Source organism: Elaeis guineensis, chromosome 4, assembly GCF_000442705.2.
Source record: "Elaeis guineensis isolate ETL-2024a chromosome 4, EG11, whole genome shotgun sequence".
Lineage (NCBI taxonomy): Eukaryota > Viridiplantae > Streptophyta > Magnoliopsida > Arecales > Arecaceae > Elaeis > Elaeis guineensis.
This window is the reverse complement of record NC_025996.2, coordinates 27,328,844-27,343,309: the sequence shown is the minus strand read 5'-3', so window position 1 is coordinate 27,343,309 and position 14,466 is coordinate 27,328,844. Positions and strand designations below refer to the sequence as shown.

The 14,466-nt window shown below is 38.0% G+C and overlaps 1 protein-coding gene across 7 annotated transcripts in view; it reads right to left on the bottom strand.

Annotated features, from left to right (window-relative positions):
- Positions 1–11,294, bottom strand: part of LOC105043212 (protein MICRORCHIDIA 2) — a 66,108-nt gene extending 54,814 nt beyond the window's left edge. For all 7 annotated transcript variants that reach the window (XR_012140826.1, XR_012140830.1, XR_012140825.1 and 4 more), the window contains exons 1-5: positions 10,947–11,294; positions 10,756–10,845; positions 6,667–6,701; positions 5,629–5,707; positions 5,439–5,528 (exon numbers count right to left, since the gene is read on the bottom strand). Coding sequence is in view for 1 of the 7 variants with exons in the window: in XM_010920676.4 (XP_010918978.1) it covers positions 5,439–5,528; positions 5,629–5,707; positions 6,667–6,701; positions 10,756–10,845; positions 10,947–11,166 (514 nt within the window). In the remaining 6 variants the exon portion in view is untranslated. The remainder of the gene's footprint in view (positions 1–5,438; positions 5,529–5,628; positions 5,708–6,666; positions 6,702–10,755; positions 10,846–10,946) is intronic.
- Positions 11,295–14,466: the final 3,172 nt, after the last annotated feature.

The window sequence follows — 14,466 nt, the reverse complement described above, 5'->3', positions numbered from 1 at the left end:
ACAGTACAATGCAGGCAAAGAAGCTTATTCATACAGGAAATACATTAATCTCTCTCATAACAAAGCCATTTGGTTTTAAATTTTTTATGCAGCCATGTGACAATTGGCTCAGCTGCTAAACTTTGTCAATGTAGTTAGTATCATAGTAGTGCTATAACAGAGGCATAAGAGGCCAGAGTTACATAGCTCATAATATTGAATCCCATAAGATCTCAAATTTTTTTAGAAATGTAATATAACCTTCCAGCAGTATTAACTAAACAACTAGCATAACTTTGACAGCAACAAGAAAACATGAAATCAGAACACCTTAATGGTCTTGGCAGTATAAGCTTTTCATGGAACAAGAAGGACCTCATGCAAAAAGGATTTGGGTTCTTTCATGCTATATAAGCAACCAAGATTCCCCTAGCACACTACTGATTTGAAACTAAATACATACCCGCACAGGTCCTCACACTCCACTGATTAAGACCTAGCATCTTTGCCAAGCTAAGGGTCCAAATGTGGAACTAAACACATGCTGGCACTTGTCCTCGCACAATCTAACAATCCAACTTACAACTAGAAAATATGCACTTACATCAATGTGTATAACCAATGAAAGTGTGCAATGCGCTAAGTGTTCTTAAGCATCAAATCAGGTGACATGAGTTGAAGACTAATGTGTAAATTTTTAATCGAACTTTTCAGTTCCAGTATTATTTAGGTATAAAAGAATTTATGAAACTCTAAGATTTGAGAAACACCTTAGGATTTGAAAGTTGAATTTGACTTAGAGTCAAAATTCTAGGTTTCGAACTAAAGTTGTGACACCGACTTTTTATTCTTGAGTAATTGAACTTTTTAATTATTTTTAATAAATTCAAATATGGGGAACTTCCTTATTTACATGTCATGTCTTAAGTAACATAAAAGAAATGACAATAAAAGGGAAATGATTTACTTATTATCGAGCCGCTCGTCTGTCTTTAACTTCCTATCTCCTTAGTTATTGAGCTAGATCCATAACCCGACTAACCTATTTAGCTACTTAAACAACCAACTTTAGTAGGTCAAGTCACCTAGCAGGCCCCACCTTTCCAATTGACCCACTCAGGTGGTGTAGGAACCAACCAGGTCAAGTGGGCCCCATTTTGAACCACCTCTCCTTTCCTATATAAAGAGAGGCAAGAGGGATAATCCAAAGGACAAAGACAAGAGGTAGCTTGGCTAGGAGGGAGGAAGCCAGAAGAAGAAAGAGATGATAATAATGATGATGATGATGAAGGAAAGCTTGGAAAGGCTTTCTATGTTCCATTTTATTTATTAGGTAGGTAACTTTCTCCATGGATTTGGATTTAAGTTGATTTGATTTTGGTTTAAAATCTTGTAATGAATTTTAAGTTTGTGCATGTTTTTTCAATACTCAACTACATGACACTTTCCAAAATCTATAATTTTCTATTCAAGTAACACTTTGGTCTTTTGAATCCAATGTGAAGCCTAGATCTTCTTTTCAATAAGCTAGTTCCCAACCTATCCCACCGAAATGATGTTTTAAAAATACAAATCATAGACAATTTTCAAAGCTCAGGTTTATTCCATGTTTTCTAAATTTTGTACTAGTTTGAAATTTGCATGTTTTTTTCAAGATTTTAAACCTCAGCAATACTTTAGATATTTTTGGATTTCTTAACTGGCTTTGATTTTGAAGTTGTTTTGAAATTCAAAACTTACAATTTGTACAAAAATTTTAGATCTATTCATTCTTTAAAACTTGGTACCATATAAATGTGAGGCTATGTTTTGGTTTCAATATGGGAATTCTAAATGTTTAAGAAATTCCAAATTGATATTTTTGGAAGATGGATATACACGTAATGACTTGAGATTCCATTTTATTTTTGACTGCTACATCAATTGTTTCCCATGGGAACATTTTATACATGTTTTGTAAGGCATTTACAAAGTCATAATAAAAGTGAAAGACTTATATCAGTTATGTGGTCTTTTAGCCAAACGGTATATCAGCCCCATTCAAATTACTAATGATTTCTTCATGCCTCAGGCTAGGTGGTATATGTGGTCTCATTCGAATTGTCAATGAGCATTTATGTGGACTCTTGATCAAGTGGTGCATATGGACCTCGAGGATCTCATGTGGCCTAATCCGCATTATGTGGGGGGGGGGGGGAGCTGATTATGAGGGGGATTATGTGGCCTATATCCAGTGAGCCTTTACAATAAGGTTGATCCACTGCAACATGGATGTCACAAGTTTGAAACAAAAAATAGCCTCTCTGCACATGAGGGTAAGACTGCCTACATCTGATCCTCCCCCAACCCCATAGCGATGGGAATCTTGTGCATTGGGATGCCCTTAATCCTGTTTAATGGATCATGAGATCATCAATAGGGATTGATATGATCTCAACCAGTTTAGCGATAAGGATTTCATGTGGCCTCTTCTGCAACAAGGATTTATGTAGCCTCGAGGTACAAGTGTGTAAAAAAATATGAAACTATATAAAAATAAGAATACTTTTTGAAATATCAATGTGGTTTGGCCATTGATTATGAACAAATATTTTTTCTTGTGGATTTTGAGTAAATTATTTAGATATTTTTTAAACTCGAGTTTGAACCTTTCATAACATCCTATTTTTATTCAAAATCTTGCTTTCAAGATTTCAAAATATAACGATTTCAATGAATTTCCACTCTCAAGTTTTTCAGGGAATATATGATCATGTGTTTATTTTCAACTCATTTGCTTTCAGATGAACCTTTTGGTTCTTCACTCATGGTAGGAGTCTATGTACATTCTTTTATAAGTAATTACTGAGAGATCTGGTGGACTTATTAGATAAAGTGGGCTCAATATTTTGAAGTTGCCTTATTGGACTTCATGACTACAATGTGGCATCAACAATATCTCAATTTGTTTGCCTAGTTTTGCTTGTGTCTATGAAAGTATAAATACTGCATTTTAGACCATTCAAAATTTATAATTGAATAATATATTTAGTAGAATTTAATTCAATTATATGGTTTCTTTTGAGGACGTTAAATATCTCAATACTTTGATTAACTTTGATGGATGTACCTTGAGATTTAAATGATTTCAGTTTTCGAGTTGTAAAAGTATCATAGCAAACTCAAGCCATGGCCCGCACATGACTAGAGGAAACTACATATAGTATAGGCCAAAGAATGCCGTACCGGACCGAACCGCTCGGTACGGAACGTACCGAACTGGACCGACGGAGAATCGGGATGGTTCCGGTGTGAAAAACGGCACACACCGGTACCGGAGAAGAAAGAGTGAAAAACAGAGGGGGGAGAGAGAGAGGAGGAGAGAGAGGGGGGCGGGAGCATCGGAGGCCGGCGGTGGCCCACTGCAGCCGTCGGAGGGCTTCCGAGCCCATCATCGCCCGATAGGGCATGGCGAAGAGCGAGAAAGAGAGAGAGAGAGAGCGCTCGGAGGGAGAAGCACCGGACGGACGGTGCCTCCATCACAAGGCCCTCGGTGGCCGGCGAGCCCATGCGGACGGGCCGGAGGGCAGTCGAGCGGGAGGAGGGCCTTCGCAGCTCTGCCAGTCCACCCCCTTCTTCGAAACGAAATAGGTTCATCGATTTTTTTTTTCGGATTTAAACAGGTGAAGTCGGCAACCTAGTTGCCGACTTCACCTTTTACAGGTTTTTTAAAAAAACCCTTCGTGAAACAGGGGCGATGCCCCTGTTTCATGCCCACAGAGCCACATGTGTGGACTGCACTGTCCAACGGCCCCGCAGGCCCCTTCCCCTTCCTCTTTTTCTTTTTTCTTCTCCCTCTCTATCTCTCTCTCCTTGTATCTTTTTCTTCTCCCGATTCGGCACCGTTTTCCTTCGTCGGTTCATCATGGTACGGAACCGTGCCGAACCATACCGCCTGCCGGCCGAAACCGCCGGTACCACCGTTAGTATCTGTTCCGCAAACCTTGGTTGGCCCTTTTGGGACTGACTATGAGCCACTCGTTTTTTGTGATTATGTTTGAGATTGGATTTTCAACCTAGCAAGTAGCAAGGATGCCAGGGCTTAAAGAGGGGAGTGTAAGGATCCGTGCCAGCATGTATTTAGTCCCACACAATTGTATGCTAGAGATATACTGGGTACTTACACAAAGCCAAGGAACCCAAATAACTCCTAGTAAACCTTTAAAGATAAGGTTGTCGTTAAATTTCAGATCCTATCTTGCAAGTTAGAATTATTGTTATAGTTAGCATAAATCTTCGTTGCACTTTCTTGACCTTGAATACGATCCTCACTCCTCTCACTACTAACATCCCAATATGTCAATTACACATGCCAAAACAATGTAACCAAGTTATCCACCAATTTGATTTCCATCTAGCAGTAATCCTTTCTTTCTTATCCTTCCTAGTTTTTGAGACACACATCTTGGTATTTTCACTTCTACAACACCAGCTCATCAAGAAGACCCTATCAATTATTCAACATTCCCATATATCTATCATAACTTAATATAAGGCTTATCACTTAAAAGAAAAACCCTTTAGTCTCCAAAGTCAAGTGGCAAACACATCAACCAGATGAAATGCTGCAATATATCCACCCTATCTCAAGATGCATCACGTCTATCGCTTTAATCTTTTGCATGTGTGATCTCATTATGGAATCTCTTGGCCAACAATTTTTCAATGAACCTCAATTTCATGAGTATTCCTACTACTAGTTCATACCCATCAAGTTTAGTGACCCTAATTCAATAAAGGTTTTTGCTAGAATACAAGCCAATTTTTATCTCATCAACTATCACCACCAAAGCATCTGCAAATTATACACAGCATGGTACCTCATCATGAATATAAACAATCAATTATCGATGTGAAGCTGCAAAAAAAAACTACAGGAAATTAAGAATAAATTAGGCCGTATCATGAAATAAGTGAACCTGAAACTGAAAAGTTAGCTCACAGTGGAAAGAGTAATCCTTCATGGTCTAAGTTCTCAAAAAAATGGTGGGTATCTAGAACATATTAAGGTACTCAGTCCTAAGCCTCAACAATTTTTGTAATGTGATTAACTTCTGAAATTCTTGCTAAAATCATGGACGGTGAAATTCATTAAGTAGCACTACTTACAGGAAGACCAATCCACTTAAGTCTACAATGTGGTGTCAAAAATAATTAGTAAAAAATGATAACCCACGTTTACACAGGATTTATTAAACTCTATACAGAATACATTTGCCATGTTAGCAGACTTGTTCATATGTATACATTGAAGCATCACTTTCTTTCAAAAATAGAAAGAAATTAGTCTTGATGCAAAAGATAACAGGAAAAAAATGCAGTATAAATATTTAAAGAGTTAAGATAGGATGAGTTGACAAGATTATAGAGCATAAGAAAAAAAGTCAAAGATATTGAAGTGAAAGCAAGTAGATATATACATTGGCCAATGGTGGTCTTTGACTTCTTGGATGAAAACCCCAGGCTCATGCATTGCCTTATACCTTCTGGATCCATACCCCCTCCATCATCTGCAATGATACCTTGATTATGTCAGTGAATTCGACAAAGTACATGTTAGCTGTCACTCACACATAAAATATGTACAAATCCTCTAAGGAGGCCAAATACCTTGAAAAAGCAACATAGGACTATTATCTTTCAAATTGTTTATCTTATCCACCTTCACAAACGTTGCACCATTGCAAATCTAAAAAGCCACATGTAAAAGTATGGTGGGTTCTGAGTCAGATCAGCAGGAATTGCAGGAGCTTCAGAGTAATGAAATTTTTCAAAACATATCACTAGGAAGCAAAATAAATGAGACCATATTAGATCTGAAAATGTAGCAATTATTAGCTTAAAGCATTTGTAATTTGCAAGTCAACTACTGCATCTACCATAAACCAGACTTGGATTTGATGCAGCAATACTGATACTTCAATCAAATTATACTAGATCTTGACATGTAGAATGCACACAAGAGATAGCATGAACAACTTTGATCTCCCAGTGTAACATTTTTTTAATATCTGCATAACTCTAACTTCTGAATGTTTGTATTTTTCTTATCTCTCTCCAAGAAAAGAAATACACTAAGGGTATGTTGGTTGGGGGGAGTTGGACTATGGAATGGGAATGGGAATGAGTGATTCCCATTCCAACAAATTAGTTGGGGGAGTCCCATTCTTATTCTGATTCCAAGGGGGAACGGAATGCCCCAATTGCCCCAAATCCAATCTCCACTCTCCACTGGTATTCAAATCCCATTCTGAATCCAATTCCGATTCTAGTCACAAACCAAAGCATCGCGGGATATGGCCATTCCGATTCTCATTCCAATCTAGTATGATTCCGATTCTGGTCATGAACCAAATGCACTCTAAGATGAGTGCATATGTGTAAATGGGATTGGGTGGTTGTAGCGGTATGGGCAGGATTTAAAACAAACAGAAATAAAAATAATAAACTAAGTAACACTTGTTTCCTGGAGCCCACATACAGAGAAGAGAGGAGTCTAGAATTCTCTTTTTCAGTCTGGTGCTGAAAGGTGTGTGCATGCTATTCAAAATAAGAAAACTGGAAGCCTCAAGAGTCCAACAAGCTTTGCATGTTACTAGACTCAGAAGCCTTCTCATCGTATATAGTGGTCAAGAGTGTGCTGAATACCTCATCAACGGCATTGTCAAGAAGTTCAGCTATAGCTGCATAAAACAGGAATAACAGCGATAATCAACATTCAACATCACAAAGCAACTATAAAATGAGATTACTTAAATTGCAGCATTGAATTAGATGATGAGATAACTTAGTAGTAAGCAACAAACTCCAACACATAAAAGAACTGCAAGCTATCAATTCTTCAGTTCATAGAACAAGAACTTCAAAGTCAATAAAAAATGGATCAAGCATAACCGCAATTAAATTCTCAAAACAAATAATTCTAACAAATAAAAAGGGCATGATTATATTAAGAAAAGCAGGGTGGCGAGCTCAAAAGAATTCCCTGGATACTGAATAACACAAAATGCCAAGTATATGTGCAAAGCATGAACAGGGTCCCAAGGATGTAAATATGACTTCTTAAACAGCATACATTGACGAAGCTAAGCAGTCTTACAAATAATATCTTGCCAAAAGCTCCTCCTTTTTTTTTTTTTTTTTTTTTTTTTTGCTTTTCCACTAATCTTCTTTCACTTTTTCCCCTTTTCTACAAGTAAATTGATGAAGAGCAACAAAAGTATGCCATATTCAAGCCCTTCAAGGGAATAAGCAACCAGCCGAAAAAGATCATTTCCAGGTGTTGGAACTGCATTTTGAGAGCCAAAACCAATAAAAATTATGCATTCAACTATTAGATCGCCAAGCCTCTAAGAGATTATCCATCGAAAGCACCAGATAAATAGGTTGTATTTAGTTCTATAATTTTTTAATCATATCAATGTCAGATAAACAAAATAAAGAGGTCAATATCGAACATCCTAAGATTAAATAAAAGATGCTTACATGTTTGTTGTAAATTCATGTATCATTGCACCCACTAAGCAAACTTTTTTAAAGTGAAAAACTTGAAAACAAAATGACTAGGTCAAGCATAGAATTATGAGATTATCAATGTGATGAAATCAAGCCTACCACAGTCAAGAGTCCATCAGTATCACTTTATGTGGTGTCTTCCTATTAAGGTTTTAAATCCTATGGGATAGGGTTGTCCCAGTTTTTCTTTGGAATGGGACATGCCGCCGCCGCCTCACCCGTCCTGATACTTGAGACAGGGGATGTCCCAAGACATCCCGATTGGAATGCTAGGACTATGACGGGATAATTTTGTCCCAACACATGGGATGTATCCTATCCCAATGTCCCATGGGACATCCTGCCAGGATCTAAATTCTTGCTTCCTATACTAAGCTCATCAACAAAAAACATCACATCTTAATATCAGTGAGAATCATTCAAAACCTATGGTTCAAATCATATCATTTTGGTCAGAACATATGAAAAAAGGAGCTAGCATAAAAAAACAGTTATTTTCTTAAACACCATATTGGTTAAGTCAGTAACTCCTTCAAAATTGGCATTTTATAGTAAAAATCTAGTAGGCAAAAGATTTCTTCGCATGGATGGGATTCACGTTCACAGCTTCAAAAGGCTGAAATACATAACCATTGACATGTTTCAAACTAAGATCTTTCCTAAAAACATCTACCAAATAATGCAATTCAACCTTGAATTCGGGGAACAATATTTAATCCATTTTAAGTGACGTAAAGGAATTACTCTTCAGATATCTATCAGAAAATTCTTTTTTAACACCACATCTATCAGTCAATAAAAGCTACATGATTCCTTTAAGATCATTTTTGTGCTTTCTTTAGATTTTATTAAAAGGATAATCTGATAGACACATAAATGTGAAGTTTCCATATTGCATAGAAAATGTAAGTATATGAAATTGACCGCAGACCCCAAATGCAGGAAGAGAAACCTAGAGATAACATAAAGTATAGAAATGGATTTTTTTTAAAAAAGTTTCAGCAAAGCTCACCTTAAAAATTCTCAAGGTTAAAGGTCTACCATAATGAATGTACAAGATGCTGTTGAATAAGTATTGCATGAAAGACAGGATATTCTAAAATTTCTAACTAAAAAAAACCACATCAATTGCCAGCTTGAAAATCTTCATCAGTTAACTTGTTGGCAAACTTTCTCTAAACTCTAGAAGTCTTATATATGTGAAGAGAGCTTTAAATTTATACAAGTTATTCTTTGGATCTTATCCTCTACTGCACATTGCAGATGTTAGACTAAGACACTTTGAGTCTTTGGTTCGTGTCATAACTCACAGGTGCAAAAACCATTCAAAGCTGGAGATTACTTGCATTCAAATATATATATATATATATATAATATATATATATATATATTATATATATTATTTTATTTTTTTGATTATACGAAACTTCCAGGATCCAATAACTATGCATCTGCATTATGAAATTCCTCTATAATGTTTGTTAATCCATATCTTTGATTATATAGTATCATCAATTTGGACAATAGTCGCGAAAAAGGCAGAGAAGAGTATACATCACATTCCTCGGTCTTCCAAAGAGTTCAAAGTTATGATGCAGAATACCTTTTGTACAGATCACACCGGACTAAAGCTTAATCAATGGCATATGTTTACACTGCAGAATATGTTTATCCAAGGAAAAGTAAAATGAGAACTTAAGACTTTAGTACAATTGGACTTTCAATAGTTGATGTGCCAAATTGTGCCAAAACTATTGCAAGAACATCTCTATGATAAGAGCAAGTATCATGACACCAGAATATTAGTGGATATGAACCCACGACCAGTACCATGAATTACCACAGACAAAAGATTCAAAACCCTCCCACTACACAGAACAAGATTATTAAGTAGGTAAATGAAACAGTGTCAAGGCATTCAAACTGTTATTGTGCCCATTGCTTAAAGCCTTGAACGGATAGTGTGGAACAACAATTACTGTTGTAAACAGTAATTGCTCATGGTCCAACACAGCACGGCAAATGGAATAGGGAGCATAGTTCTGTAGCAATTCCTGATATCAAAATCTATGGCTAAGTTGCCCGTGACAAGCACTAGTTCCTGGTACAGTTATTCGAGTCTCTACCATGTGTTCGAATTCCATATCTAAATTAAACAAGGAACTCATATTAGCACAGTTCAAGAGTTGGCAAGGGAAAAGAAGCTATCATGCTCTTCAGCTTTGCAGTATCACTAATCTAGAAACCAAATTCAAATCTAATCTCCCTATACCAAATAATAGTACATATCACATGCCGAATAACATGTTCGATCAATCTACTTAGCCATGACAGATAAACTTTGAAACAAGATCTGGTAGGTAGACGGCTGCAAATGAGACGCCGCATCCATGATCTATAGGGATCAAAATCTTTATTTTAAAAAAAAAAAGAAATAGCTCATATGCAGTACACATGATTGGAAAGGAAGTTACAACCTAGGTACAACTTTCAAGGGTTAATACTATCTGCAGCCTTTCCTTGATTCACCATATACTATTCATAAGGGTGATAAGGTTATTTGATTTATTTGATCTAGCAATATATTAACTTTCTGAAACTAAATGGTGCATCCAGGTTGAATGCAATCCATCATCATATATCATGACAAGTGGAACAAAACAATATGATTTATGGCGTGTCACAACCCCCTATTGTCAGCTTACTACACCAAAGGATTGATTGCAACTTATCCAAACCTAGAACGCAGTAACGACAACACCTAATGGATCTGCTCAGGTAGCAAGCACAGAGATCCAGAACAAAACTCCTACATTAGGTGATTATAGCTGTTTTATCATTCCACCGACCAAAGACAATCTGTCCAACATCTTATTTTCTAGACACCCACACTCGGCTACATATTGCATTTTCATGCCCATGCTCCTAACCGATACTGCAATAGCCATCAAACAAGCACGCTACAAAATCATTAATCTGATTCAAATTTTTAAAGAATGCATCAAACAAACAAAAAAGGCATTGCAGACTACTCGTTACAAATTACAAGAAGATAAGATAACTATGCTGCAAAATAAAGAACACCATCAAGAACTTCCCTCCTTGCCACTAATTCTTCATGCAAATAGTAGAAATCACATAGCATACAATGCCTCCATCGGATGGTCTACAAGCAAAAAGAAGAAGAAGAAGAATCAGGAAAGAGTAAAAAAGAAGACCAACCTCCAAAAGCCCATTTATGCGACGTGGCGTTGGTGTGCAGGAACTTCGGATGCACGCGTGCACGGTCGAAATCAGATGATTCCAGCAAACCTGTACAAGAAGGTACCAAAAAAGAACACAAGAATCCATCAGTGCAAGATAAAGGGAGGCAGCTGCCGCTTTCTTTCTAGAGGAGAGAAAAGATCAAGAACCATGAGAGGTTTGAGAGGGTCTGGAGGGGACTTCGTAGGACCCCGCTTTCCAGAAGCAGCGGCACTCGAGGGCGCGGTAATCCTGCTGTTCTTCCACCGCCGTGAGGGCCAACGGCGGTTCGGCTCGCCAAGACGATCCCCCGCCACCCTCCTCCGCTTCAAGAACCAGCACTTCCTCGTCGCAGGCGGCCGCGGGACCGCTGGCAGGCATCGACGCCATGGGCTGGGGAATCGACGAAGGCCTTGATCGCTGGGGTCGCCAGGCAATGGCGAGGGCGAATCGAGAGTTGGGTTTTCCAAGGGGTATCGGGTGGAGGTGTTTGGGAACGGACGGAACGGGAGAGACCGTGGGAATCGGGTTTTTGTACTGCTTTATTTAAAAATAAATTATAAAAATAATATATTTAAAAAAATTTATAAAATTAATATCTAAAAAAAATAACTTTGTCGTAGGACGATTTTATGTACCATCTAATCCACCCTTACGTCATATGGGAAGGGTGAGCCAGTCAAATAAAATCGTGGATAGAATGATGACTTTATGAGTCACCTTACCAAAAGGCGACTCACAAACTCATCCTATAAAAGACCGACTCACAAAACTACCTTATTATAGGACGACTTTATTCTCATGCAGTCCACCCCCTACGTTGGATCGGTGTTTGTTACATTTGTATCCTAGAAGTCAATTGTTGACTGACATATTATATATTTTCAGGACCTAAACTTGTACTTATAATCTTTTTATTATCAATAAAGAATTTTTCATTTCAATCATGTATGTGTCCATAATTTATCCTAAAAATTAACAAAATTGATTTTTGTATATTCTTAAAAAGTTAAGAATTGAAGACATACATTAATTAATGGTTAATTTCTAAATGCTCCCGATCAAAAAATCGTCACGGAGAACAGTGATCGATCCATTTTAGATCGGTACATGGTTCACCTCCTTTGTGGGCAAATGAGTCTCGGATCTGCGGTGTATAGATATTAGGATGAAGGTACGGATGGTTATTAGAGAACAACTTGCACTGAGCGTAACCAATACAAGAACCGCATGAATGTCTACTCACTCGTCAGTAGTTTTCTCGATGCTGCAGTGGTGTGAGTGGTCATTTAACTTGCGGTGTCGTTGGCTATTCGCAGTGAGGCTACTGGGTTTGACTGCACGTTCTCTTGGCCCCTAGCCATTTGGGTCCTTGCTGTATATGTTGGCTTCAGTAGGTTCAAATTCGCTATTTGGAGTAGCATGCATCTAGATGAAATCTATCGACCTTGATAGAAAAAGAGAAGTCCTATATGATTTGCGAGACTGAGTTCAGAAAGTCTTTGACCAAAGCAAGTGTGAATATTGAAAAAAAAAATTATGAGATTCACAAATGAACTCGAGTCGAGTCAATCTAGCATATGACTGACGATGGGGTTTGACGAGTTCTCCATGACGTCTGTCAAGTCGGGGCACACGATAGAATGACTGAATCATATGATAACTGTACCTAAAGGCTCGTACTTTCATTCTATTGGGTTGCCACTACATATTGCTAGGTGTCACTGATGGATTTGAGACTCATCGGGTGTCATCTTGATAATCGATGGCCCTCGAAGGATAAAATTGAAAATATTTCAATCCATCGAAAAGAGTTTCGATGATATTGTGATGAAGATCACAATATATCTCACTACCAGATAGAATGGAACCTATGGGGTTACACATTAAGAGATTTAATCTTGAATTTATCAATTGGACTTATGAAGTTCCAATTGGATTAGGGTTTATTAAAATCTTATTAGGTTTATGAGAACCATGCTAGTATACGGTTAAACCTAATTCTTCTCGGGACTTTGATTTGATCAAGTTTATAGCCTTGAACCTAATCTAAATCTATTTGGGTTTAATTGGGCTCTTAATTATGAGCCCAAGAGGATTTGATGAAGTCAATTAGTTGGCATAATTATCCTAACATTATATCTTCTTTATCTCCTAATTATCTCTAAGTGTGCATGTGGAATAGTTGGAAGATTTGATGGCGCATCCCTTTTTTTTTGATAAATATTGGGCGCCATATCCTAAAGGAGCCCACCCCCTCTTATGTGTCATGGCGTGGAGGAGAGAGTGGGGGCCACGCCACATCTCTTTTGGCTAGAGATCCCTTTATGGGGCGCCAACTACCTGACAAGTATTCTATGGATGCCTCTTGTACATACTTTAAGGGGCTGATTATATACCATTTATATCTGATTTTAATTGACATAAATCAGATTAAAAAGATAGATGATACTTATGAGATAAGGATCTACTTTTTTAAGATAATTGGGTTCCTAATATGTATCAGGATAGTATCTATATAAAGGGAGGTCTCTAGGGTTTCTTGATAATAGAATTTTCATCAACAAAATTCCTCTCTCTCCCTCTCCATGCCTCTTCTCCTCCCTCTTTTCCTTTCCATGCCCAAAGGTTGGGTGCCTCTCTTCCATATGCCCAAAAGTAGTATTGGAAACTTAGAGATTATAGATCAAGGAGAAGAAGAAGAAGGCTACTGATCAAGAAGTTGATCCCGCAGTCCAGATCAAAAAAGTTGATCAAAGTGTTCAAGGTTGAAGTTCTTCTTGGGAAAAAGAATTTTCTATGAGGAGAAAAAAAATTGAGATAAATCTTGATGGATATCCGTAGAGACCGGACATGTATGCGGCTCAACCTTCTACGAATCCGAGGTCATCAGAAGCGGTGAATATCTACCTACGTCAAAGTAATGATATCTGATCTCATAAGTATTTTTAAAATTTTAGATTATTGATATGTATTTTTTTCTGAGCTTGGATAGGTTTAGATTTGATATCTTGCATGTGAGGTTAAAGGATGTAATCCGTTTGATTTTTCGCTGCCTATTTTTCAAAATTTTGAAATCTACACATGCTGCCTACTCGATTTTCTAACAGCACTCATCTCCTCCTCCATTGGATCGGTCGCCCTACTATAAGGCGACTTTATTCTCATCCGATCGACCCCCTCCATTGGATCGACGCTTATCTCCTCCTCCGTTGAATCGACGCTCATCTCCAACCCCATCGGCCCGCTATAGAGCCACCGTACTATAGGGCGACTTCCCCTCCCATACCCGGTCAGATCCTCCTCTGTTGGATCAGCACTCATCTCCAAGTAGGCAAATGGAGGGTTTCGTTAGATCCTCCTCCGTTGGATCGGTGCTCATCTCCAGGTGGGCAAACGGAGGGATTCGTTTTGATGTGCGCGCTTCTTATCCATACACCTGCACCATGACTTAAAATAGTAGATGCCCGTGACCTAAAGTGGTTAGAGATGCTCGTGATCCGACCCAACATGCAGTTAGGTTACGGTGAATCCCTGCCTTCATAAAGAGGAGGAGCTAGGATGTTAGTCGAGATTTGAACTTGGATCAAATCGGATTGAAACAAATTGATCAAAATTGATCAAAAAATTCTCCAACACGAAAAAGAGGAGCAGGGTGCCTACATCCCGGATGTAGGCGCCTACATCCAC